Here is a 27,504-nt window from a genome sequence, read left to right on the forward strand (position 1 = left end):
AATGCCCAATGTATATTTCCTGTAGAAATAATCAAAATTCTGGATTCTGAACTATGTGTATAATCTTGGCAGTTTCACAGTGACATGCTCTGTTTTTTTTTGTTTTGTTTTGTTTTTGTTTTTATTTTTTTTATTTTTTTAAAAACAGGCTCTTTAAGATTTTATTTATTTATTCATGAGCGAGAGAGAGAGAGAGAGAGAGAGAGAGAGAGAGAGAGGCAGAGGGAGAAGCAGGCTCCATGCAGGGAGCCCAACGTGGGACTGGATCCCGGGTCTCCAGCATCAGGCCCTGGGCTGAGGGCGGTGCTAAACTACTGAGCCACCTGGGCTGACCTGCTCTGTTTTTTGTGTTTTTAAAAGACTTTATTTATTTGAGAGAGAGAGTGTGTGAGTGGGAGGGGCAGAAGGAAAGGAAGAGAGAATCTCAAGCACACTGTGGTGAGCACAGGAGCCCAATGCAGGGCTTGATCCCACAACTATGAGATCATGACCTGAGCTGAAACCAAGAGTTGGACACCTAACTGACTGAGCCATCCAGGCATCCTTTGCTCTTTTTTATTTCTTCTTTTTCTTCTTCCTTCTTCCTTCTTCTTCTTTCTTCTTCTTCTTCTCCTCCTCCTCCTCCTCTTCCTCCTTTTCTTCCTCCTCTTTTTTTTTTTTTTTAAGATTTTATTTATTTACTTGAGAGAGAGTGTGTGTATGTACTCCCAAATGGAGGGGAGGGACAGAGGGAGAGGGAGAAGCTCCCTACTTAGCAGGGAGCCTGATGCAAGGCTCAGTCCCAGGACCATGGGATAATCATCACCTGAGCCGAAGACAGATGCTTTACTGAGCCACCCAGGCACCTCTCCTTTTATATTTCAATGATGAAAGCCAATCCTTAAGGTTTTTTTTTTTGCTCAAAGTATTTTAGTAACAGAGATATCTTCATGCAGTATATTCTGTTTCTGTTTACAATATTGTCTTGTGTGTTTAGGCACGCAACCTGTTTTTCTTAAAACACTATTATGTCAAGTCTGGAATTCTTCTGATCACAAGTAGCTTTTGGTTTCAAATACACTTTCATTTTTATAACAGCTTTATTTGAGATATAATTCTCGCATATCATATAACTTATCTATTTAAAGTGGACAATTCAGTAGTCTTTACCACATTCACAGATTTTTAAAGGAGCAAAGAGTAATTCCTGTCTTAGTTTGAAATCAGCTTTATAGATTACTGTTTCTATAGTGGGAAAGGAAAGGATATTATGACTAAAAACTGTATTTTTTCTTTTATAGGCTACCGACCAAGCCCTCGTGACCGCGCTTCCAGAGGTCGTGGGGGTCTTGGACCTTCCTGGGCAAGTGCAAATAGTGGCAGTGGAGGCTCAAGAGGAAAGTTTGTTAGTGGAGGCAGTGGTAGAGGTCGTCATGTACGATCCTTCACACGATAAAAATTCTTTTGGGAACATCCTGAGTGTATATGAACATTTCATGAGGACGATAAAAATAAAATGAGACATTAAAGGACCAACTTAGACTTAGCAGTTATCTGGAGACATCTGAGAGAATATTTTTATCTGAAGAAAGCAGATTTTGTTTGATACCTAACACAAGATTTCAATAAAAATCCAAACTTTGTATGTATGTTTGTATGTTTTTTTGCTTTCGTATATAACTATTTACAGAATTTCTTAGGTAGAAAATGAACAATGAAGTGACTTTGGTTTTAGTGTATTTTTGCTGATGCCAGAGATGCCCCCTATACTTTCGCAGCTCATGGTGCCCCTTAGTGTTGCACTAACTTTTTCACAGCACACCTAAGCCAAAAGAAATACCCAATAACTTCCATTTATTAACAGTTAGGTCTAAACAACTTATTAAAAATTTCTGTTAGAACCATGAGTGACTGAACACTGCCAACTTCTTAAACTTTGGAATCAACTTGGACACCATCAGTATTATTTTCTGTTCCACTATGCTTTGTGCACAGTATTTTTTATCACCACTGCTAAAAACTTGGTTTTGCAAAGATACTTTGTCATAGAAAAATTTAGTGTTATATAATATTGAAAATATACCTTGAGCTAGAAGTTTGTGTTATTTCTAACAGATGTTTCTCTTAAAAATTTAAAGATTTTTTTTTTTTTTTAATTCTTGAGAGATAGGAGAGACAGAGCCAGAGACACAGGCAGAGGGAGAAGCAGGCTCCATGCAGGGAGCCTGATGTGGGACTAGATCCTGGGTCTCCAGGGTCAGGCCCTGGGCTGAAGGCGATGCTAAACTGCTGCGCCACCCGGGCTGCCCTCTTTAAATTATTTGTGGTCAAAACACAATTTACCATCTTAACTTGTTCTTAGTGTACAGTTCAATCATGTTAAGTACATTCACGTTGTTGTATAGCCAATATCCAGGACTTCTGCAGCTTGCAAATCTGAAATTATAATACCATTAAACAACTCCTCAGTCTACTCTTCCTCCAGCCCCTGGCACCCACCATTCTACCTTCTGTCTCTATGAAATTTGACTCGAGGGATCCCTGGGTGGCGCAGCGGTTTGGCGCCTGCCTTTGGCCCAGGGCGCGATCCTGGAGACCCGGGATCGAATCCCACGTCGGGCTCCCGGTGCATGGAGTCTGCTTCTCCCTCTGCCTGTGTCTCTGCCTCTCTCTCTCTCTCTCTGTATGACTATCATAAATAAATAATAAAATAAAAAAAATTAAAAAAAAAAAAAGAAATTTGACTCGATAATTATGTAAGTGGTATTTATCTTTTGTTACTGGCTAACTTCATTTAGTATAGTACCTTTAAGTTTCATCCATCTTGTAGGATGTGAAAATTTTCTTCTTTTTAGAGACTGAATAATAATCATTAGATGTATATGCCACATTTTTTGTTCATTTATCTATCAGTGGATGCTTGAGTTTCCACTTTTTGACTAATGAATAATGCTACTAAGAACATGAGTGTACAAATATCCATTTGAGTCTATGCACATAAGTAGGGTTGCTGGGTCATATGGTAAGTAATTCCCTTTTAAACTTTCTTAGGAGGGATCCCTGGGTGGTGCAGCGGTTTGGCACCTGCCTTTGGCCCAGGGCGCGATCCTGGAGACCTGGGATCGAATCCCACATTGGGCTCCTGGTGCATAGAGCCTGCTTCTCCCTCTGCCTGTGTCTCTGCCTCTCTCTCTCTCTCTCTCTGTGACTATCATAAATAAATAAAAATTAAAAAAAAATTTTAAAAAAATAAACTTTCTTAGGAAAAAAATTTTTTTTCTTAGGAACCGCCATACTGTTCTCCATAGTATCTGCACAGTTTTCCGTTTCCATCAACAAGGATTCTAATTTCTCCATATCTTCACAAACTGTTCTTTTCTGTTTTTTAAAAAAAATTTAATAGGGATCCCTGGGTGGCGCAGCGGTTTAGCGCCTTGCCTTTGGCCCAGGGCACGATCCTGGAGACCCGGGATCGAATCCCACGTCAGGCTCCCGGTGCATGGAGCCTGCTTCTCCCTCTGCCTATGTCTCTGCCTCTCTCTCTCTCTCTCTGTGTGACTATCATAAATAAATAAAAATTTAAAAAAAATTTAATAGCCATGCTAGCAGATGTGCTTCTGATTCTTTTAAATAGGAGCCAAAAATCTAGATTATTATATAAACAATTTTCAAATGTGGCAATTAGTAACATCGTCAGAGCCAAACAAAACACAAGTGCAGGGCAAAATGCAGCCAAAGGGTTCTAGGCTGAAGAGTTTGATAACCTCTATTTTAGAAATTGGAACTGGATTTCTATAAAATCTTACTTTCATTTGAGACAGTAAAATCTAACAAGTAAATCTGTGATAGGACATGATGCTAAATGCTCGAGGTCTTTAGCGCCAAAAAGCCTAGATTTGAGAACCAGCTTTATCATCTATTAGCTGTGCAACTTTAATAAACTTTAATCTCTGGTCTTAAATCTGCCTGCTTTTATCTACATCACTAGCTTTTGGAGATTAAATAAAGTATGTACTTGATTTTTTTTTTCTTTTTTGATGTGTAGAGCAATCTTATTTCAAATGAGAACCTCTACTGCCTGGAAAAAGTACATAACGTGGAAGTTAGAAGAGAGTTATACCAATTTGTAGCTCTACTAAAGCATTTTGATGTGGATTTTAGGGAGATTTTTCATCTGGGGACACTTTTATAATAGTCTCGTAACATAGATTCTAAGTGAAGATAGTCCAATTTCTAATAATTCCCAGGGTGGTTAGGGGCATGTGGTGGTAAATTTTAAATATCAGGAGATGGTAGTTGATATGAATATGCCAGGGAACAGTGAGTAGTCTGCTTTGGCTGGTGTAGGATACAGGAATGTGGGGTAGGCGAAGGGGAGGGAAGGTGTACTTGGACTTGGAGATTGGGGCTAAATTATGAAAGGTCTTCTTATTTTCTATGCTCAGCCATAAGAATAAATATTTTTGTTGTTAATATGAATGGCATTTTCAAATTTGGCCCACCCTTAGGTGCATCTGTTAACCAGTGACTGTGAAAGGTGTTTTCTATAAATTAATCATAATCAGATTTATGCTTTAGAAAGACAGTTCCTCTGGTGCAGCGAGGATGGATTAGAGAGGGAGGAACCTGAGCAGAAAGCAATTAAAAACAAAGGTCTAAATCAGTGATTTTCAGAGTGGTCCTCAGACCAGCAGCTCAGCATCACCTGGGAATTTGTTAGAAACGGGTATACTCTCAGGCACTACCCCAGACCTGAGACATGGAGCTCAGGCCAAGCAACGTCATGTGCACTTTAGCAAGCCCTGCACTTGATTCCGCTGAGGTTTGATGCACCCTACAGTAAGAGAACCCTGATGTGCATCAGTGGTTTTCAGATTTAGGAATCATCTGGGGAAGTCATCAGAAATGCAGGTTCCCAGGACCTACTAACATTTTTTTTTTTTTAATTTATTTGAGATGCATGTGCATGAAAAGGGGGTAGGGGCAGAAGGAGAGGGAGAAACAGACCCCCTACTGAGCAGGAAACTGGACAAGGGGCTCGATTCCAGGACTCTGGGATCATGACCTGAGCTGAAGGCTGATGCTTAACCAGCTGAGCCACTGAGGTGTCCCTGATCTGTTTTTTAAAAATAAACTCTTTAAAAAAAATAATAAGTTTTTCAGAAGATTCTGATAATCAGCCAAATTTGGATCCAGTGACCCAAATGAAGAGTAATATCCTAAGTTAAGACATTGGTAATGGAAATGGAGGGATATTTCTCAGATACTGTAATAACTCTAGGATTATATTAGGCCATTAGACGGTGTAAGTTGGTACAAAGCAGTTACTGCTCTGAAAAACTTTCTAGTGGGAGAAGGAAGGGTCAGCTGTTTGGGAGCAGAATGAGAAAAAAAGTCACATTTCAGAGAAGATTGAAGTACCCAAGGAGACCTGAGGTTTGGGGGGTAGTAAGTAGTGCCAAATGCTCCAAAAGGATCTCAAAAGGTGGAGATCAAAAAATGACTAGATTTGGCAGTTTGAAAGAGTTTATAACTTCTGTGATGGCAGGGTTTTTTTTTTTGGAGTGTGAATTTAGAGGAAGGTAAACAGAATCCATAATGCTGTTGAATGATTTGAGAAGTGAGAAATAGGCAAGGAGTATTTTTTAGTTTGGTGGGGAACAGAAGAGAGATTGCTTAGAAGCCATGCATACCAAAGACGCCCCCTTCCCAGCACGTGACATACAAAGCTTGTCTTGATGTTTGTGGTGCTAGACTCTGTCTGCAGGATCTAGTTAGGTTTTTTGTGCTTCCACACTTGACAACAGACTGCCTTGGAAATTGTATTTCTGAATGTTGTATTCTAAGTTCTTTGTCTACTTCTTTAACATCTAAGATGTTCTTGGGCGCCTGGATGGCTCAGTTGGTTAAGTGTCCGACTCTTGGTTTCAGCTCAGGTCATGACCTCATAACCTGGGTTGTGGAATCAGGCCCCAGCCTGGGCTCTGCACTCAGCAGGAGGAGTCCGCCTGGGGATTCTCGCCCTCTGCCCCTCTCCCCATCTAAGCTCACACCCTCTCTTTCAAATAAATTAGTTAAAAAAAAAAACTTCTTATCAATGCTGCATTGTTTCATGCTGCCTAAGTATCCTTGAAACGTGATTTTTTTAATGACCCAATTCATGGTTAGTATATTTATCATATTATATATTCATGGGTTTTAAATGGAATAAAGTTTTGAGGTATTAATTTGGGAAAAATAATGCTGAGTTGCTTGGCTTTCATTTTTTAATTTTAATTTTTAAAAATTTTTTATTATTTTTTAAAGATTTTATTTATTCATGAGAGAGAGACAGACAGACAGAGAGGCAGAGACACAGGCAGAGGGAGAAGCAGGCTCCGCAGGGAGCCTGATGTGGGACTTGATCCCGGGGCCTCCAGGATCACGCCCTGGGCTGAAGGCAGGCGCTAAACCACTGAGCCACCCAGGGATCCCCATCATTTAAAAAAAAAAATTATTTGAGAGAGTGAATGAGAGCGAGAGAGAGCATGAGCCAGGGAAAGGGCAGAAGCAGACCCCCAGGGAGCTGGCAGCCTGACCTGAGCCACCCAGGCACCCCTTGGCTTTCATTTTAAAGCAAAGGACAAAAAAAGAAAAAACAAATAAAGCAAAGGGACAAAACTAAAATAGCCAAATGAAAAGTTGTATTTACATTTTTTCAAGTTAATGCTTTTTTTTTTTTTTTAAGGAAAGTCTACCCCTCAATGTGAAGCTTGAACTAATGACCCTGAGATCAAAAGTTGCATGCTTTTTGGACTGAGCCAGCCAGGTGCCCCTTTTCTATTTTATTTTATATTTTTTTCAAGTTAATGACTCTGAAATGATTTGAGTCGACAAGCTGTATATTATTTCCAAATGAAGGTCTCTTTGCTAAGAGAGGCTTTGGGAATATTTTGTTAAAGCCTTGAACTAAAAGCAGGCCTAATGGACCCCCTTAAACCTTAAGCTGCTTTAGGTTACCTACTCTAGGAGTGATGCTTTTCAATGTTCTGGGAACCCAGAAACAGTACAATTGCTACTTCCGACTAAACATTTCACCTGGCCCTGCTAGAACAACAGTAGGGTCCTCTGAAGTCCGTTTCCTTTATTTTATTTTTTATTTTATTTTATTTTATTTATTTTATTTTATTTTATTTTATTTATTTATTTATTTAGTCCGTTTCCTTTTTTTTATTATTTTTTTTATAAGATTTTATTTATTTATTCATGATAGTCACACAGAGAGACAGAGAGGCAGAGACACAGGCAGAGAGAGAAGCAGGCTCCATGCAGGGAGCCCGACGTGGGACTCGATCCCGGGTCTCCAGGATCGCGCCCCGGGCCAATGGCAGGCGCCAAACTGCTGTGCCACCCAGGGATCCCAGTCCGTTTCCTTTAAATGAGGAATCAGAAAGAGTTCATCGGTAAGCCAAAGTCACGTAGAACAAACATGATCCAAAACTAAGCATGTGGAACTTTAAAAAATTGTTCAACAACGTTATCTCCAAAACTCATTTTGATGAAAAGGCAGAAAAAACAGAAATTATAAAAGCTAGGCACTAATACTGGCTCTCCCTTGCATTTTTTTTTCCTGTTTTTACTTTTATTTGCATTTACTTTATGCCGAATTTGCTCCCGAGCTGTAAGTTTTTGTTTCTTCAGTTTCTTTTGGGGGTTTCTTTCTGTGCAACCTCCTCTTCTGGTTTAGGAACAATCTGCTCTTTTTCAGAAAGGATCATCTCTAGGTGGCGGCGAGAGCTCACGTATGGGTTAATCTGATCATAAGCCTGGTAAGTTCTATGCTGCGTCTTGGGGGCTCTGTTAACCTGGATGTGCTCAATGACCAATCTACATCTAAACCCGTAAGTTCAACATTACTCTCTGAATTTTTAAGCATGCACAGTAAAAATTGAGCACTCTTTTTTGGGCCACCAACCCTGTGCCCAGGCCCACTGTTTGGCCTGGGCACGCCTACCACCTGCCCCATTGTAGCAACAGAAATGGCACACACTTGATGGGGTCAGCACTGGGTGTTATAATATATGTTGGCAAATTGAATTCAAATTAAAAAAAATGGCACACACTGCTTCTGCAAAGTGACATCTTCGACATACTTGGTGGCTTTTCCAATATGCATACCCTTGATCGCCTGATTTAGTTTTGCATGTGTTCTTAAAGTGAACACGAAGATTTGAACTTGATTTGCGCTATTTTGTAGGGTTTTCTGGGTCAAGTGGGTAGCGAACCATTTTCAGAAATCACCACAGGCCACTGAGGGGAAGAGCCTGGCTTTCCCATTTATTAACTTGCTATGTGATACAAACAAATTAAATCATTGGTGGGCTCCTGTTCTCTCATCTATTCTGAAATACAGGAGTCAGAATGTGTGTGATGTGGAAGGGAGTATGAATCAGAAGAGAAATGTTATTACAGATATTTATTGTAGAGTTAAAGTAAAAAGTAGCAGTCCAAAATTGATGAAGTGTACTGGCTATGCAAATGAAATAAAGACAAATGTAATAAACACAACTTAAAAAAGAAGGGTAATCACACTGAAAGAATGTTTCCAAATCCCCCTTTCCTCTCTACTCTTCCACTAGGAGAAATGTTCAGCTCTTATGTTGGTGTTGGCTAATCAATTAACCAATACTACCATTAACCAATTAATATTAATCCAAAATTAATTAAAAATTAAGAGTTACAGAAACTTAAAACAATTCTTTTATTGAAGCTTAACTAACATACAGTGTTATATTAATTTTGGGGGTACAATATAATGATTCCGCATTCTATACATTACTCAGTACTCAAGAGTTATGGAAACTTTTACCTCTGATCGGTCTAATGTTAACTGAACCTGGGGACACAGGATAATGTCCTTACAAAAAGTATTTAATGGTGATAACATTTCAGTACTTATTCAGTGATTAAAGAAGGGAAAGAAATTAACTAAAATTTATCAAAATATTTGTTTCCATAGATATCTGTCTCCCGAATGAAGATTTTTTATTGCACTCTCTTCATTCAGTGTCACGACTTTAAATAGCATCTCTACATGTTGATTCTTTTTTTTTTTTTTAAAGATTTCATTTATTCATGAGAGACAGACAGATAGACAGAGAGAGAGAGAGAGAGAGAGAGAAGCAATGACACAGGCAGAGGGAGAAGCAGGCTCCCTGCAAGGAGCCTGATATGGAACTTGTACGCAGGACCCCGGGGTCACGCCCTGGGCCAAAGGCAGCGGCTCAACAGATGAACCACCCAGGCATCCCTACATACTGATTCCTTTAAATTCCCAATCCAGAGCTGTCCTGACACCCAGATTTGCATCTTGACATCTCCACCAGATGTCTAGTAATCACCTCAAATTTGACAAACTCAAACTGAGCTCTTGATATTACCTGCACCCCCACGCCATTGTGGTCATTATCCTTTGTTATCTTCTTTTTAAAATTTTCAATAAACAGGGCAGCCCACGTGGCTCAGCAGTTTAGCCCTTCCTTCGCCCAGGGAATGATCCTGGGGTCAATGGACTTTGTGATTGAAATGCAGAAAATTACAAACCATTCATTTATGTAATAAGATATGTTAGTATTGAGAAATAGTTATATTCTTGTCATTAAAGTGACAGATATCTTTCATAGCCTTTTTTTCCCAGCCCACCTTTATTTAATATCATAAAATAAGTAAAATAAATATTTCATAATTTTTATTAGAAAGAATAAAAAGTGAGATTGATTTCTTCTCCCATAAACAATTCCTATAAATTGTAAATAAACCTTTTGAAATTTACTATTTCAAAGAAAAGTATTTTATTTGTCGTGCTCTGAATAGGACTAAACTTCTTTTGGATTATATTTGTCAGTTATAATTTTGCTGTTTGTCGTAATCTTTTTTTTTAAAGATTTTATTTATTTATTCATGAGAGACACAGAGAGAGGCAGAGACACAGGCAGAGGGGGAAGCAGGCTCCATGCAGGGAGCCCAATGCAGGACTCGATCCTGAGACCCCAGGACCACGCCCTGAGCTGAAGGCAGAAGCTCAACCGCTGAGCCACCCAGGCATCCCTGTTTGTCGTTATCTTTATTGTACAAAAATAACCCTAATGTTTGCTGTTATACGACTCAATATCTTTATTTAAAACACTAATTTTGCTAAAATAAAAAACCAAAAAATTATAACAATTTAGTCTGTAAAAAAATGATACAGGGCCACATGGCTAGCAGTTGGTAGAGCATGTGATTCTTGATCCCAAGGTCTGAGTTCAAGTCCCATACTGTGCATATTTCCTTAAAAATAAAATAATATAAAAAATCTTAAAAATGATACCTTCTCTAGTACAGTGTGGTAAGCAGTCTTCTGTAATTTTTCACATTTTAGAGTAAATGGCTTTTTTTTTTGAGAGAGAGTATAACCGGGGAGAAGTACAGAGAGGAGAGAGTCTTAAAAATAGCCTGGTGCTTAGCCTTCAACATGGGGTTTGATCTCTAAACCCGAGACCATGGCCTGAGCTGTAATCATGAATGAGATGCTTAACCATCTGAGCCACCCAGGCACCCCTAGAACTAATGGCTTTTGAAAATCAAGCTGAATGATGAAAATTGTATTCACATATTTTAAGTAGGCTGCACAGCCAACATGCCCAATGTGGGCTTTGACCTCATAACCCTGAGATCAAGACCTAAGCTGACATCAAGAGTCCAGTGTGCAACCTACTGAGCCACCCAGATGCCCCTGTTCACGCATTTCTAAGTGTTTTGTTTAATTAAACTGGAGTATTCTCATAGATCATACAGTGACACGGTTTGGAGATACTTTTTAAAAAATACAGATTTTATTTCTTTGAGAGGCAGAGCAAGCATGAGTGGGTGAGCAGGGAACTCAGAGGTCTCAATGACAGGAGCTGAAACCAAGAGTCGGAGGCTTAACCAACTGAGCCACCCAGGTGCTCCTGGAGATACTTTTGCATTAAAGGCCTAGGACCTGTCTATTTCCTTGCCTTGTCACTATATTAAAGGGTATCAGACCATTGTTAGTTTGCCGATTTGTGCCAGGCAATTTAAGGGCCTGTATTATTTTAACAACATTGCTAAAGTCACTTCATTCCTAACATGCTGCACGATTCAGGCGCTGAGCGGGCAAGTACTTTGCATACCGTTTCTCCAAGCACAGACCATCCACCTGCAGCGAACACACCTGTGTCGACGTTCCAGATTTAAGCTGTGTGATCTGCTCTAAGATGAGGTCTGTATCCTCAGCTCCTATAGCGAGTGACAGTAGGCCATCAATAAGGAAAGAAATATTTTTTCCAAGTAAATATTTTGGAGCAGGACCACACCTCTGACCCGGACCACAGGCGCTTACCGGGCCGCGCAGAGACACGCGCATGCGCAGTCGAGGTCGTGCAAGCGGAGCCGGCGGAGGGCAGTGCGCGTGCGCGGCCGGCTCGCCCGCTATAGGCTCCTCGGAGGCGGGAGCCTTAACCTCCGGGAGGTGACCGGACCTCGGGCGCCGGCTGTCTTGCTGGGACGCGCGGCTTCTGTGGGATCTTCGCCAGTACGTACTCGGAGGGGGCGGCTTGGGGGACTGCGGCGGCCTGTGCGGGACGGCGTGGGGAGGGGCGCCGAAGGGGGCCTGCGGGGGCGGAGGGAAGGAAGGCGGCGGGGCGGCGTGGGGAGGGGGAGGGGTGCGGAGCGACGGGGGACGGAGCTGAAGGGGAAGGGGCGGGGCCGAGTGGGGGCGGAGCTAGAGTGTGGGGGAGAGGGGGGCGGAGCTAGAGTGAGGGGCCGAGTGGGGGCGGAGCTAGAGTGTGAGGGGCCGAGTGGGGGCGGAGCTAGAGTGTGAGGGGAGAGGGGGGCGGAGCTAGAGTGAGGGGCCGAGTAGGGGCGGAGCTAGAGTGAGGGGCCGAGTGGGGGCGGAGCTAGAAGGGGCCGAGTGGGGGCGGAGCTAGAGTGAGGGGCCGGGTGGGGGCGGAGCTAGAGTGAGGGGAGAGTGGGGGCGGAGCTAGAGTGTGAGGGGAGAGGGGGGCGGAGCTAGAGTGAGGAGAGAGTGGGGGCGGAGCTAGAGGAGGGGCCGAGTGGGGGCGGAGCTAGAGGAGGGGCCGAGTGGGGGCGGAGCTAGGGGAGGGGCCGAGTGGGAGCGGAGCTAGAGTGAGGGGCCGAGTGGGGGCGGAGCTAGAGTGAGGGGAGAGTGGGGACGGAGCTAGAGTGAGGGGAGAGTGGGGGCGGAGCTAGAGTGAGGGGAGAGTGGGGGCGGAGCTAGAGGAGGGGCCGAGCGGGGGCGGAGCTAGAGTGAGGGGCCGAGTGGGGGCGGAGGGAAGGAAGGCGGTGGGGCGGCGGGGGGGAGGAGGGGAGGAGGAGGGGTGCGGAGCGTCGGGGGACGGAGCTGAAGGGGAAGGGGCGGGGCCGAATGGGGGCGGAGCTAGAGTGTGAGGGGAGGGTGGGGGCCGAGCTAAAGGGGGCGGGGGCGGGGGGACGGAGCTGAAGAGGGTGGGGGCGAGTGGGGGCGGAGCTAAATGCGGGTGCGGGTTGGGGCGGATATAAGATGCGGGGCGGGGTCGGATGGAGCTAAGGGGGAGGGTGGGGCGGAGCTGAAGTCTGCGGGCGGTCATGGTCAGGGGCGGAGCTAAAGGGGGCGGGGCGAGTGGGGGCAGAGCTAGAACGCGGGTCGGGCCGGGGGCGGAGCGAAAGTCTGCGGGGGGGCGGGGGGGAGTCGGGGGCGGGCGGTGGGAGTCGGAGTGGGGGGATGGAGTGGGAATGCGAGGCGGGCAGGGTTGGGGATCGGGAGGGATGGGGGTCGGGGTCGGGAGGGATGGGGGTCGGGGTCGGGATCAGAGCTAAAGTGCGAGGGGGGGTGGGGCGTCCGGGTCGTCGGTGTCGGGGATGGGGATGGGGTCGGGGTCAGGGGCGCGGCCGGAGGGGGTCAAGGCAGTGTCGGGGCCGGAGTTGGAGTGTGCGGTCCCGGGCCAGGAGCATCGGGTGGGAGGGATCGGGGGCGAGCTGGGGCCGGGGCTGAAGAGTGAGGGTGTCGGGGTCGGGGGTGTCGGGTGGGGTGCCCCCCTCCCCCCCGCGTGGCCCGGGTGGCAGCAGGGTCGTGGCGGTGCACCGGCTCCAGGGACGGGCGACCGCGGGCCGGGGGGGTCTCCCAGCGGGGCCTCCCTGCGGGGCCTCGCCCTCCCGCCCCGGTGCTGGGCTGTTTGCCGGGGCCTCCCGAGTTGGCCCGCGGGGCGGGCAGGGTCGGGACCCCCCCTACGTGTGTGGGCACCGTGGGCGGCGCGGTCAGGAGCCACCGGTGTCACGGGCCCGCTGCTGGGGGGTGGAAGGCGGAGGGCGGGGTCAGCGGCTGGCCCTCGGCTCCTCCTGGCTCCTCCTGCGCGCAGAGGGGTAATGCTTGCGCCCTGGCGGCCTCGGGGACACGGGGCCCCTCTCGCATTCTCTAACATGCGGGCTCACGTTTACAGCATCCTGCTTAAGTCCTCGATTCCTTACAGGAGCCCTTTGTGATGAAAATAAAATCTTACTGGCTGTTAAACTTATATTTTAAGGCTTTTTGGCATATTTAGTCTCTTACTGTATTTTTAAAGATACGGTTGTAGTGATGAACTGTTTTCCTATTTGAGTCAATTCTATCAGATGCATAGGTGATCTGTGTTTTGGGTATTTTTTAGGTCCCTACTGCTGAATAGAATATGAGACGGTCTGCAGCGCCAAGTCAGTTGCAGGGGAATCCCCTCAAAAAACTAAAATTCATACCACCAGCGAGAAGTAATCCAAGTCCAGATGAAGGGATTACAAAGATGAGTCCTGATGTAAAATTAATTGAGGTAAAAAAAAAAAAATAAAGGAAGCATAATATAGAGAAGCACGCACTTTTTAAAAAAAGACATGTGACTTAAGTTAACAGTACTTGGGGCAGCCCCGGGTGGCTCAGTGGTTTAGTGCTGCCTTCAGTCCAGGGCGTGACTCCAGGGTCCTGGGATCGAGTCCCACATTGGGCTCCCTGCAGGGAGCCTGCTTCTCCCTCTGCCTGTGTCTCTGCCTCTCTCTCTGTGTCTCTCGTGAATAAATAAATAAAATCTTAAAAAAAAAACAAAACACAAACCACACTTGGGCACCTGGGTGGCTCAACATTTGAGCATCTGCCTTTGGCTCAGGTTGATACTAAAAATATAAATAGTAAAAAATACCTCTGTGAGGGACAAGGTAGATATTCTCATAAAAATAAATTATTGTAATCAGTGTTCTTTTTATTTTTTATTTATTTTATTTTATTTTTTTTAAATTTATTTATTTATTTATGATAGTCACAGAGAGAGAGAGAGAGAGGCAGAGACACAGGCAGAGGGACATGCAGGCTCCATGCACCGGGAGCCCGATGTGGGACTCGATCCCGGGTCTCCAGGATCGCGCCCTGGGCCAAAGGCAGGCACTAAACCGCTGCGCCACCCAGGGATCCCCAGTGTTCTTTTTAAAGTTACCACATATGGGATCCCCGGGTGGCTCAGCAATTTAGTGCCTGCCCTCAGCTCAGGGCGTGATCCTGGAGTCCCGGAGTTGGGCTCCCTGTAGGGAGCCTGATTCCCCCTCTGCCTGTGTCTCTGCCTCTCTCTCTCTGGGCATCTCATGAATAAATAAAATCTTTAAAAAGAGAAGGGGAGTCAGAAGGCTTGGTTGGAAAAGCATGCTACTCTTGATCTGAGTTTATGAGTTCAAGCCTCATGTTGGGTATAGAGATTACTTAAAAATAAAATTTTGTGGATGGAACTAGAGGGAATTACGCTAAGCAAAATAAGGAAAAGACAAATACCATATGATTTCACTTGTGGAACTTAAGAAAAAAACTGATGAACATAGGGGGAGGGAAGGAAAAGGAAAATAAGATAAAAACGGGGAGGCAAACCATAAGAGACTCAACTCTAGGAAACTGAGGGTTGCTGGAGGGGTGTTGATGGGGGTGGGGGTGGGAATAGGGTCACTGGGTGATGGGCATTAAGGAGGGCATTTGATGGAATCAGCCCTGGGTGTTATATGCACCTGATGAATCACTAAATTGTACCCCCATAACTAATAATACAGTATATGTTAACTAAATTGAATTTAAATAAAACATTTAAAAAATCTTAAAAAATTTTTTAGTAAGGATATTTAAGGATTCAACATATGTAAGTAATGATGTGTATCAATCTGGATGTTTCATTTGTCCTCCCCCCCCCCCCCCCCCAGTGTGGGGCTTGAACTCACAATGGCAAGATCAAGAGTCACATGCTCCATTGACTGAGCCAGCCAGGTGCCCCTGTTTCCTTGCATTTTGTCTATAAAAAGTAAATGCTTAAAGCAGTCTTCCCAGCCCCCCCCCCCCCTTTTTTAAAATAAGCTCTATGCCCAATAGGAGGCTTGGACTCATGAACTCAAGATCAAGAGTCAGGTACCCTACCAACAGCCAGGTGCCCGTATATCAGTCTTATTATATGTTGTTTACTACTAAGAGAAAGGATTGTTTTTGGACAAAGGTCCTATCCATGAAGATGGTATATAAAGGTATATAGAAGGTATATAAAATGGGCAGTTCACATTTCCTCCTGCTACTGTTTTCTGATCCATTTGTGGTATGGGGATTAAAGTCTACAAATCTTTTTTCCCCTCTCCTTTATGTTTGTTGTAGTTGACATAGGATATTAATTTCTGGTGTGCAACATAGTGATCTGACAATTACAGTGTATCATGCTTATGATATTAACTTCAGTCACCACCAACCTAAAAACCATTTTTAAGTTTGCAAATAAGTGGCATTAATTATACTCACAGTGTTGTGCAACCATCACCACTGATTTCAGTAGGAAACGTTTTCATTACCCAAACTATAACCATTCAACAGGAATTCTCTATTCTCTCCTTTACCTGCCTCCTTGTATCCCTATTGTATTATTTCTCTTCATGAATTTGACTTCTAGTTACTTCATGTAAGTGGAATCATAAAATAATTTGCCCTTTTGTTTCTGGCCTATTTCACTGAGCATAATGTTTTCAAGTTTCATCTGTGTTACGATGTGTGTCAGAACTTCAGTTTTGTGTGGTTGAATAACATTCATTTGTGTCTATATACGGCATTTTGTTTATCCATTTTTTTAAAAGATTTTATTTATTTATTCATGAGAGACAGAGAGAGAAAGAGAGAGAGAGAGAGAGGCAGAGACACAGGCAGAGGGAGAAGCAGGCTCCTGTGGGGGAGCCTGATGTGGGACTCGATCCTGGGTCTTCAGGATCATGCCCTGGGCTGAAGGCGGCGCTAAACTGCTGAGCCACCGGGCTGCCCATTCATTTTTTGATGGATAGTTGGGTTGTTTTCACTTTTTGGCTGTTGTGAATAATGCTGCTGTGAGCATAGGCATACAAGTTTCTATTTGAGTCCCTGTGTTCATTTTTCTAGGAGTGGAATTGCTGGGTCGTATGGAATTCTACATTTAACTTTTTGAAGAACTACCAAACTGTTTTCTGCAACTGCTGCCACTCTGTTTTACATTCCCACGAGTGATGTGTCAGGGTTCTGGTTTCTCCACACTCAGCAACTTGTTATTTTTTTCTGTTTTGTTTTATTTCGGTTGTAGACATCCTAGTAGGTGTGAGTGGTAGTTTATGGTAGTTTTGATTTGCATTTCTCTTATGAATAGTGATGCTGAGCATCCTTTCATGTGCTTATTGGCTATTTGTATGTCTTCTTTGGAGAAATATCTATTCAAGTTCTTTGCCTGATTTTTAATGGATTGTTTTAATTGTCTTTTTGTTAAAAAGGTCTACCAATTTTTGGGTCAGTGTTTTGGGTCTGCGTGTGTGTGTTTTATCATACGTTTCTTTAGAATTTTGGTGACAATGTAAAAAGAAAATATAGGTTTCTGTTTTTTAATAACTTTTTTTTTTTAAAGATTTTATTTATTTACTCATGAGAGACACAGGGAGAGGCAGAGATACAGGCAGAGGGAGAAGCAGGCTCCTCGGAGGGAGCCTGATGCGGGACTTGATCCCAGACCCTGGGACCACGACCTGAGCCAAAGGCAGATGCTCAACCATTGAACCACCCAGGTGGCCCAAGGTTACTTTTTTAAATTAGGTTCTTTAAGAACCAGGGTTACTTTTTTTAAAGCAGCTTTAATTAGATACAATTCACATACCATACAATTCATTGGTATTTATTGTATTCATAGAGTTGTACAGTGATCACCAAGATCCATTTCAGAACATTTTCGTCACTCCAGAAAGAAACCTCATATCTATTAGCAGTCATTCGCCTTTTCTCCAAATCTCTCAGCACTTTGCAACCACTCATCTTTTTCTGTCTCTGTAGATTTGCCTTTTTTTTTTTTTTGTAGATTTGCCTTTTAGAGACATTTCATATAAATAGAATTATACCTTCATCATACTTGTAGCTTTTTGTGACTGGTTTTTTTCCAGTTAGCATAATGTTTTCAAGGCACCCATCTTTTAGCATGTATCAATAATCTATTTCTTTTTATTGCCAAATTTATTTGTTTTCTATTGTTGCTATAACAAGTTACCACAAGGTTAGTGGCTTAAAAGAACATAAATCTATTATAATTCTGTAGGTCAGAAGTCCAAAACAGGTGTTACTGGGCTAAGATCAAGGTGTTGGCCTAGGAAACCTGAAAGACTGCACAAAAAATTGCTGTAACTGATGAATGAATTCAGCAAAGTTGTAGGATATAAAATCAGTGTTCAGAAATCTGTTGCATTTATGTACACTAATAATGAAGTAGCAGAAAGAGAAATCAAGGAACTGATCCCATTTACAATTGTATCAAGAACCATAAGATACCTAGGAATAAATCTAACCAAGGAGGCAAAGGATCTCTACTCTGAAAACTATAGAACACTTTAAAACAAAACAAAACAAAACAAACTATAGAACACTTTTAAAAGAAATTGAAGAAGACACAAACAAAAACATTCCATGCTCATGGATGGGAATAACAGATACTGTTAAAATGTCCATTCTACGTACCCATTCAATGCAGTCCTTAATCAAAATAACACCAGCATTTTTCACAGAGCTAGAACAAACAGTTGTAGAATTTGTATGGAATCAGAAAAGACCCTGAATAGCCAAAGTGATGTTGAAAAAGAAAACCAGGGGCACCTGGGTGGCTCAGTTGGTTAAGTGGCTGCCTTTTGCTCAAGTCATGATCCCAGGGTCCTGGGGTCAGGCCCTGTGGTGGGCTTGCTGCTCAGTAGGGAGGGGGTCTGCTTGTCCCTCTGCCTCTGCTCTTTTTCTCTCTCAGGTAAATAAAATCTTAAAAAAAGAAAAAAAAAAAAACCCCCAAAGCTGTAGGCATCACAATTCGGGACTTCAAGCTGTACTACAAAGCTGTGATCCTTAAGAATGTGTGGTACTGGCACAACAGCAGACAGATCAGTGGAACAGAATAGAGAACCCAGAAATGGACCCTCAAGTCTATGGTCAACTAATATTTGACGAAGCAGGAAACAATATCCAATGGAAAAAAGACAGTCTCTTCAACAAATGGTGTTGGGACAGCAACATGCAAAGGAGTGAAACTGGACCACTTTCTTACACCAAACACAAAAATAAATTGAAAATGGATGAAAGACCTAAATGTGAGATAGGAATCCCTCAAAGTCCTAGAGGAGAACAGAGGCAGCAACCTCTGTGACCTTGGCCAAACAACTTCTTACTAGATGTCTCTGGAGGCAGGGGAGATAAAAGCAAAAATGAACTATTGGAACTTGATCAAGATGAAAAGCTTCTGCACAGCAATGGAAATAATCAATGAAACTAAAAGGCAGCCTATGGAATGGGAGAAGATATTTGCAAAAGTGTTGGCAGAGCTGTACTCACATCTGGAGGCGTTAGGGGGAGATTGTTTCCTTTGCCTTTTCTAGGTTTGATAGGCCCATCTGTATTTTTTTTTTTCTCTTTTATTTTCAAAGGCAGCAATGACACTGTCAGTTCCCGTGTTACCATGTGTGTGGTTCTCTCAAACTGGGTATCATTTGATTAGATTGGGCCAACCTGGGTCAGCCAGGACAGTCCGTCCATTTCAGGAGAGATTACTGTAAGCACATCTAAATCACATCTGCAAAATTCTTTTGCCTTGTAACATATTCACAGAATCTGGGGATTAACATAGACATCTTTGGGCAGCATTACTCTGCCTACCTTACTGTATGATACACCATCTCTTATTTATTAATGCACCATCTCTGTCAGGTGACAGGCATTTGGACTGTTTCCACTTTTCAAATCATGAGTTATTACTAGTAATGCTTGTGAACATTTGTGTATAAGTTTTCGTGTAGACATGTGTTTTCATTTTTCTTGGGTACATTCCTAGATGTAGAATTGCCAAATCATGTGATAACTCTGTGTTTAACCTTTCATTAATGAACTGCCAGACTCTTTTCCAAGGTGGTGTTTTTGTTCCTGCCATCAATGTATGAGGGTTTCAATTTCTCCACATTATTGTCAACACATTATCTTTTTGATTGTAGCCATTCTAGTGGGTGAAGGAAAGTCTTAATTGTGGTTTTGATTTGTGTGTCTCTGATGGCTAATGTTATTGAGCATCTTTACATGTGCTTATTGGCCATTTGTTTATATTTGAACTATTCAGATCCTTTGACCTCTGTGTGTATTTTTTAAATATATATTTTTTTAATTTATTTATGATAGTCAGAGAGAGAGAGAGAGAGAGAGAGAGAGAGGCAGAGACACAGGCAGAGGGAGAAGCAGGCTCCATGCACCGGGAGCCCGATGTGGGATTCGATCCCGGGTCTCCAGGATCGCGCCCTGGGCCAAAGGCAGGCGCCAAACCGCTGCGCCACCCAGGGATCCCTTAAATATTTTTTTATTGATTTTAGAGAGGGAGGGAGAGAAGGGCAGAGAGAGAAAGAGAGAGAAACAGACTTTCAAGCAGACTCTGTGTTTAACATGGAGCTTGACCCCAATGCAGGGCTCAATCTCAGGACTCTGAGATTGTGACCTGAGTCTTAACCAAGAGTTAGATGCTTAAGCAGCTGAGCCACCCAGGTGCCCTCAGATCCTTTGACCTTTTGTAAAATTGTATTATTTGCTTTTCTTTTTTTTTTAAGAGAATTCAGTTTTTTTTTTTTTTTTTTTTAAGATTTTATTTATTTGAGAGAGAGTGCATAAGAAGGGGGCAGGGGCAGAGGGAGAGGGAAAAGCAGACTTCTGGCCGGTGAGCAGGGAGCCCAGCATGGGATCATGACCTGAGTTGGAGGCAGACACTTAACTGACTGAGCCACCCAGGTGCCCCCCAAATGTTATTAAAAAAAAAAAAAAATCTAGATACAGGTCCCTTATCAAGATATATTATTTGCAAATATTTTATCCAATTCTGTTGGTTATTCACTTTTTTGAGAGCATCATTTGCAACACAGAAGTTTTAAATTTTGATTAAGTCTGATTTATCTAATTTTTTTTTGGTATTGATACTTATGACTTTGGTATTATATCTAAGAAGGTCATGAAGAGTTACTCCTTTATTTTATTTATTTATTTATTTATTTACTTACTTATTTATTTATTTATTTATTTATATTTATTTATTTATTTGTTTTTTAGAGAGAGAGGCATGAGGGGCAGAAGGAGAGGGGGAGAGAGAATCTTAAGCAGCTCATCTCCCAGACATGGGACTTGATCTCACAACCCTCAGATCATGACCAGAGCTGAAACCAAGAGTCAGATGTTTAACTAACTGAGCCATCCAGGTGCCCCTGTATTTTTTTTTTTTTTTATTAATTTGTTCTGGGTGCCTTGCTGGTTTAGTTAGTAGAGGATGTGATTCTTGATTTCAGGGTCATGAGTTTGAGTCCCATGTTAGGTGTGGAGATTACCTAAAAAGAAAATCTTAAAAAACAAAAAACAAAAAACAAAAAAACCAGGGCAGCCCAGGTGGCTCAGCGATTTAGTGCCACCTTCGGCCCAGGGCATGATCCTGGAGACCCGGGATCGAGTCCCATGTCGGGCTCCCCGCAGGGAGCCTGCTTCTCCCTCTGCCTGTGTCTCTGCCTCTCTCTGTGTCTCTCATGAATAAATGAATAAAATTCTTTAAAAAAAAACCAAACTAATTTGTTTTTTATTGAAGTGTGATTGACATTTATATTCAGTCATACAACATAATTATTTGATATTTGTATGTATTGTCAAATAATCGCATCATAAGTCTAGTTATCTGTCCCTGTACATACAGATTTTTTTCAAAGAGTTTTGTAGTTTTCTTACATTTCAGTCTGTGTCCTATTTTTTGAGTTCATTTTTGTGTGTGAGGTGTGAGGTAGGGGTCCAATTTCATTCTTTTGTATGTGGATACCACGTTGCTCCAGGATGTTAAGAAAACTTATTTACCCATGAATCATTTTGACACCCTTGTCTTAGGGTTTATTTTTTGATGTAGTTTCCAAGGACTAATTTGAGACCAAAACCATTGATTTACTCCTTTCTTTTTTTAATTCTATCAGGAAACTAAATAGATATTTTTAAGCAGTGGGCATTTTTGAGGTAGGCATTTTTGAAGCTATACAGCTATTTTAAGCAAGGTAACATGAGAAGCCTTTAACAGTTAACTCTATCTTCTCCTTAGTCTAATTCCTAATTTTTTAAAAAAGATTTTATTTATTTATTCATGAGAGACACAGAGAGAGGCAGAGACACAGGCAGAGGGAGAAGCAGGCTCCCTGCGGGGAGCCTGACATGGGACTGGATCCCTGGACCCGGATCACACTCTAAGCCAAAGGCAGACACTCAACCACTGAGCCACCCAGGTGTCCTGTAAATTTTTGTTCTTAAATAATTTCTCAGGCAGCCCCAGTGGCCCAGCGGTTTGGCACTGGGTGATATCCTGGAGACCCGGGATCAAATCCCATGTCAGGCTCCCTGCATGGAGCCTGCTTCTCCCTCTGCCTGTGTCTCTGCCTTTCTCTCTCTCTCTCTCTCTCTCTCTCTGTGTCTGTCATGAATAAATAAATAAAATCTAAAAAAAAAAAATAGATCTCCAGAATTTATTAAAAAAAATGATTTCTCATCTTAGGTTGAGTTAATCCACACTAAAATAGTATTGTTTTAATTCCTTCAGGGGTTTTTACTTGTTTGGTCTGATAAATAAAAAATCTGGAACAAACTGTCAAATATGCTAATTGGTGGTAATTCATTGAATAATATAGGAGTCAGAATCTATTCATTTGCTTGCTCTCTCTCTAAAATCTTAAATTTAAACGTATACTCTAGTAGGCAGAAAAATGGATCTTTGGAAACATCCACGTTTTAGTCCTTGGAAACTGGATAAGTTATCTTATATGGGAAAAGGAAATTGGACTACGTGATTACTGTTAAAGACCCTGAGATGGGGAGGTTATCCTGAATTATCTGGATGTGTCCAACATAATGACAAAGGTTCTTAAAAGTGGAAAAGGGAGACAGAATAGAGTGTTAGAGAGATGTGGTTATGGAACCAGAGTCAGAGAGAGGCAGAGTAGCTGGCTTTGAGGATGGAGGATGTGGATGACTTAAAAGTTTGCAAAGACAAGGAAATAATCTCACCTAGAGCTTTCAGAATGGGGTGCATCCCTACTGATTCCCTTGATTTTAGCCCACTAAGATCCAAGTCAGAGTTCTAACATGCAGTATTGCAAAATGATAGCTTTGCATTGTTTGAGCAACTAAGTTTGTGGTAATTGGTTACAGCAGCTATAGAAAACTAATACATATACAAAAATAGAAAAAATGGCATATATATATTTAAAAAGAAAACCCTATGTACCATTATTTAGCTTCAAAGTTGTCAATTCATGTTGTTTCTTCATCTCCCTCCCCAGTTCCTCACTACTCATTTTTTTTGAAAGTTTTTAGTTTTAAATATTTTATTTTTTAGTAATCTCTCCACTCAACATGGGGCTCAAATTTACAACCCTGAGATTAAGAGTCGCATGCTTCACTGAATAAGCCAGCCAGTTGCCCTTGAAGTTTTTAATTTAATAAGGCAGTGCTCATCATGACGTATATATTCCTTAATCCCCATCATCTATTTTACCCATCCCCTTCTACCTCCCTCTGGTAACAGTTTGTCCTCTACAGTCAAGAGTTTGTTTCTTGCTTTTTCTGTTACTCTTTTTATTCTCCTTTGCTCATTTGTTTCTTAAATTCCACGTATGAGTGAAATCGTGTGGTATTTGTGCTTCTTTGACTTATTCACTTAGCTTTATACTTTCTATCCATGTTGTAGCAAATGGCAAGATTTCATTCTTTTTCATGGCTGAATAATATTCCATTATACATATAAAACATCTAATATTAAATATTAATATATTAAATATGTATATTTACCATGTCTTTCTTATCCATTCATCAGTTGATGGACACTTGGGATGCTTCCATCTCTCTTGGCTGTTGTAAATAATGCAACTATAAACACAGGGGGCATGTATCCCTTTGAATTAGTGTTTCTGTATTCTTCAGGTAAATACTTAGTAGTACAATTGCTGGATCATAGGGTAGTTCTATTTTTAATTTTTTTAAAAAAGATTTTATTTTATTTTTTAATTATTTTTAACAGTTTATTTATTAAGATTTTTATTTATTAAGATTTTTACTTATTAATTCATGAGACAGAGAGAGAGGCAGAGACACAGGCAGAGGAAGAAGCAGGCCTGCGGGGAGCCCGATGTGGGACTCTATCCTGAGTCTCCAGGATCACGCCCTGGGCTGAAGGCAGGTGCCAAACCACTGAGACACCCAGGGATCCCCAAAATATTTTATTTATTTATTTGAGAGAGCAAGCGAGGGAGAGAGCATGAGCACATGAGTCGGTGGGAGAGGCAGAGGGAGAAGCAGACTCCCTGCTGAGTGCAGAGCCTGATGTTGGGGTTGATTCCAGGATCCTGAGATCATGACCTGAGCCGAAGGGAGATGCTTAACTGACTGAGCCACCCAGGCATCCCTATTTTTAACTTTTTGAGGAAGCTTCATATTGTTTTTCACAATGGCTGCACCAGCTTGCATTCCCAACAGGGTTCCTTTTTTCTTCACATCCTGGCCAACATCTGTTGTTTCTTTTGTGGTTGATATAGCCATTGTGACAGGTGTGATGTGATGTCTCATTGTAGTTTTGATTTGCGTTTCCCTGATGATGAGTGATAATGACCATCTTTTCACGTGTCTATTGGTTATCTGGATGTTTTCCTTGGAGAAATGTCTGTTCATGCCTTCTGCCCATTTCTTAATTGGAATATTTGTTTTTGGGGTATTGTTTTAGTTTTTTATATATTTTGGGTGCTAACCCTTTATTGGATGTCATTTGCAAATATTGTCACTCTCTCTTTAGGTTGCCTTTTAGTTTTGTTGGTTGTATCATTTGCTGTACAGAAGCTTTTTATTTTGATTTAGTCCTGATTTATTTTTGCTTCTGTTTCCCTTGCCTCAGGGACCTGTCTAGAAATAATTTCTATGGCTGATGTCAGAGAAATTACTGCCTGTGCTATCTTCCAGGATTTTTATGGTTTCAGGTTTCACATTTAGGTCTTTAATCTATTTTTTATAAAGGGAAAGGGGCAGAGAGAGAGAGAGAGAGAGAGAGAGACTTAAGCTGGGTGTGGAGCCCGATGCAGGCTCAATATCAGAAACCTGAGGTCATGACTTAAACTGAAATCAAGTCAGACACTTAACCTACTGAGCCATCCAGGTGCCCCTCCATTTTGAATTTATTTTTGTGTATGGTGTAAGAAAGTGGTCCAATTTCATTCTTCTGCATGTTGTCCAATTTTCTCAATACCATTTGTTGAAGAGACAGTCTTTTTTCCCCACTAGATATTCTTTTCTGCTTTGTTGAAGATTAATTGACCATATAGTTGTGGATTTATGGTCTGGATTTTCTATTCTGTTCCATTGATCTATGTGTCTGTTTTTGTGCCAGGACAGTACTATTTTTTTAATTTTTTAAATTTTTTAAATTAAAAAATTTTTTTAAAGATTTCTTTTTTTAAATTTTTAAAAAAGATTTTATTTATTTATTCCTGAGAGACCCAGAGAGAGAGAGGCAGAAACACAGGCAGAGGGAGAAGCAGGCTCCATGCAGGGAGCCCGACGCGGCACTCGATCCTGGGACCCCAGGATCACACCCTGGGTGGAAGGCAGGCGCTTAGACCGCTGAGCCACCCAGGCTGCCCAGTACAATACTATTTTGATTACTATAGCTTTGTAATATAAGTTGAAGTCTGAAATTGTGATGCCTCTAGCTCTCCTTTTCTTTTTCAAGATTGCTTTGGCTATTTGGGGTCTTTTGTAGTTCATACAAATTTTGGGGTTGTTTGTTTTAGTTCTGTGAAAAATACTTTTGATATTTTGTTGGGGATTGCATTAAATGTATATAGATTGCTGTGGGTAGCACAGACATTTTAACAGTATTTGTTCTTCTGTCCAAGAGCATGGAATGTTTTTCCATGTCTTTGTGTTGTCTTCAATTTCTTTCATTGTTCCATAGTTCTCAGAGTACAGGTCTTTCGTCTCTTTGGTTAGATTTATTTCTAGGTATCTCGTTATTTTGGTGCAACTTACTCATTATTTTGATGCCGATCCCAGGAATATCTTTTCATTGGTAAACAGTTTAGTATTTGTCTCTATAAATGATGTAGTGACAGTACCACTATATCACATAAAGAATGCAAAATATTTAAGTATTGATTTTAATATTGAGAAATTTGGCAAGATAAAAGCAATTGACTCTGAGAATGGTATGTTATGACATGTTTAAAAACTCTTCTGAAAAGAAAAACTCTTCTGATACGTTGTTTAGCATACACTATAATTTTCATTCTAGTGTGTCTTTAAGCTTTTATAACATAATTAAAACTAGTTTAATAATAAAAGTTGGATTTTAAATTTATTTTAAAATATCTATTCCCTAATTAAGATAGAAACTGGTAGTTTGTATTTTATTTTATTTTTTTAAAAAAATTTATTTATTTATTTATGACAGACATGGGAGGGGGAGGCAGAGACACAGGAGGAGGGAGCAGCAGGCTCCATGCAGGGAGCCCTGAACCCTGGACTCCAGGATCGTGCCCCAGGCCAAAGGCAGGCCGCTAAACTGCTGAGCCACCCAGGGATCCCTAGTTTGTATTTTAAATTAGGAATTTGTTATGTAAAATAAAGGCAATTAGATTTAATTTCTGCATTAAATACATATTTCCTTCTTTTAGGTTGTTGGAAGTCCGAATACCTTTCTCCAGTTAAAAAGTAATCCCAGAATATGCAGTTTAAATCTGCCTACTGAGGGAAGTGCTAGAGAAATTAATCATGGGTGTAATTATAGTGAAAAACACTGTTCTGAAGCATCTGTAACAGCAACATTAGATCTACGTCATACAGGTAAGACTGCTTTTTATTGATTAGATTTACACTTGACTAGTTGTAGTACAGTATTATTTAAATTGACTATTTTTTTATTTTAAAGATTTCATTTATTATTTATTCATGAGAGACGGGGGGGGGGGGGGGGGGGGGCGTGGTGGGCGGTGGGGGGGTGGGGCGGGTGGTGGTGCAGAGACACAGGCAGAGGGAAAAGCAGGCTCGACCCAGGGAGACTGACCCAGGGAGACTGACGTGGGACTCCATCCTGGGTCTCGAGGCAGAGGGACTCCATCCTGGGTCTCCCTGGGCTGAAGGCAGCACTAAACCATGGAGCCACCTGGGCTGTCCATTTATTAAATTGACTTTTTTTTTTTAATTGACTATTTTGAGTGAATGTTATATTTGAAAAGTGTTGTAATGCCCCTAGATTGTTGGCAATTCAGATTCTTTTGGTCATCATTTCTTTAATGATTGGATTAATAGCCACATAATTCAAATCTTATACTTTATAGTAGATATCTAAGACTGTTTATTGTGAGCTTGTTGCTCAAATATGGTCTGTTCCTCTAGTACCAGAATTCTGTTTAAAGATTTGATTAAAAAAAAAAGAACTATAAAAACCATGTTGTTGGCGCCTTCCTGGCTCAGTCATTAGAGCATATGACTCTTAATCTCAGGGTCATGAGTTCAAGCCCTACATTGGGCATAGAGCCTATTTAAAAAAGAAACAGAAAAACATGTTAAAAGTACTAAGTTGGAGAGATGAACTTGAAATGAGTAAAATTGTTAGTAATGGTCCATGGAGTACCTTCAGATCAGTTAGATTTTGTATTGTGAAGGTACATAATTGAAGGAGAACCAAGGATTTTTATTTTTTTTATTATTTTTTTTTATTTATGATAGTCACAGAGAGAGAGAGAGAGGCAGAGACACAGGCGGAGGAAGAAGCAGGCTCCATGCACCGGGAGCCCGATGTGGGATTCGATCCCGGGTCTCCAGGATCGCGCCCTGGGCCAAAGGCAGGCGCCAAACCGCTGCGCCACCCAGGGATCCCCAGAACCAAGGATTTAATAGATGCTCCCTCCCTGTACTGTTGAATAGAGTTAAAATAATAA

At 41.7% G+C, this 27,504-nt stretch overlaps 2 protein-coding genes and 1 long non-coding RNA gene across 14 annotated transcripts in view; 2 read left to right on the plus strand and 1 right to left on the minus strand.

Moving 5' to 3' along the window:
• VIRMA (vir like m6A methyltransferase associated) overlaps positions 1 to 1,628 on the plus strand; it is a 58,695-nt gene extending 57,067 nt beyond the window's left edge. For both annotated transcript variants that reach the window (XM_026013715.2, XM_026013724.2), the window contains one exon: positions 1,281 to 1,628. In XM_026013715.2, coding sequence (XP_025869500.1) covers positions 1,281 to 1,435 — 155 coding nt within the window. In that variant the 3' untranslated portion in view covers positions 1,436 to 1,628. The remainder of the gene's footprint in view (positions 1 to 1,280) is intronic.
• Positions 1,629 to 7,250: 5,622 nt separating this feature from the next.
• Positions 7,251 to 11,453, minus strand: LOC140595163 (uncharacterized). Its single transcript, XR_011996575.1, has 3 exons — positions 11,363 to 11,453; positions 11,154 to 11,259; positions 7,251 to 7,390 (listed from the first exon to the last, which is right to left on the minus strand). It is a non-coding gene; the product is annotated as an uncharacterized lncRNA (long non-coding RNA).
• RAD54B (RAD54 homolog B) overlaps positions 11,392 to 27,504 on the plus strand; it is a 102,008-nt gene continuing 85,895 nt past the window's right edge. For 4 of the 11 annotated variants that reach the window (XR_011996574.1, XM_072734313.1, XM_072734312.1 and 1 more), the window contains exons 1-3: positions 11,428 to 11,554; positions 13,665 to 13,820; positions 26,239 to 26,407. Coding sequence is in view for 6 of the 11 variants with exons in the window: in XM_072734313.1 (XP_072590414.1) it covers positions 13,686 to 13,820; positions 26,239 to 26,407 (304 nt within the window). In the remaining 5 variants the exon portion in view is untranslated. Of the gene's footprint in view, positions 11,555 to 13,664; positions 13,821 to 26,238; positions 26,408 to 27,504 lie in introns of all 11 variants that reach the window. The other 7 variants (XR_011996573.1, XM_026013670.2, XM_026013655.2 and 4 more) reach the window with 6 other exon arrangements.

This window comes from Vulpes vulpes, chromosome 13 (genome assembly GCF_048418805.1).
Source record: "Vulpes vulpes isolate BD-2025 chromosome 13, VulVul3, whole genome shotgun sequence".
Classification (NCBI taxonomy): domain Eukaryota; kingdom Metazoa; phylum Chordata; class Mammalia; order Carnivora; family Canidae; genus Vulpes; species Vulpes vulpes.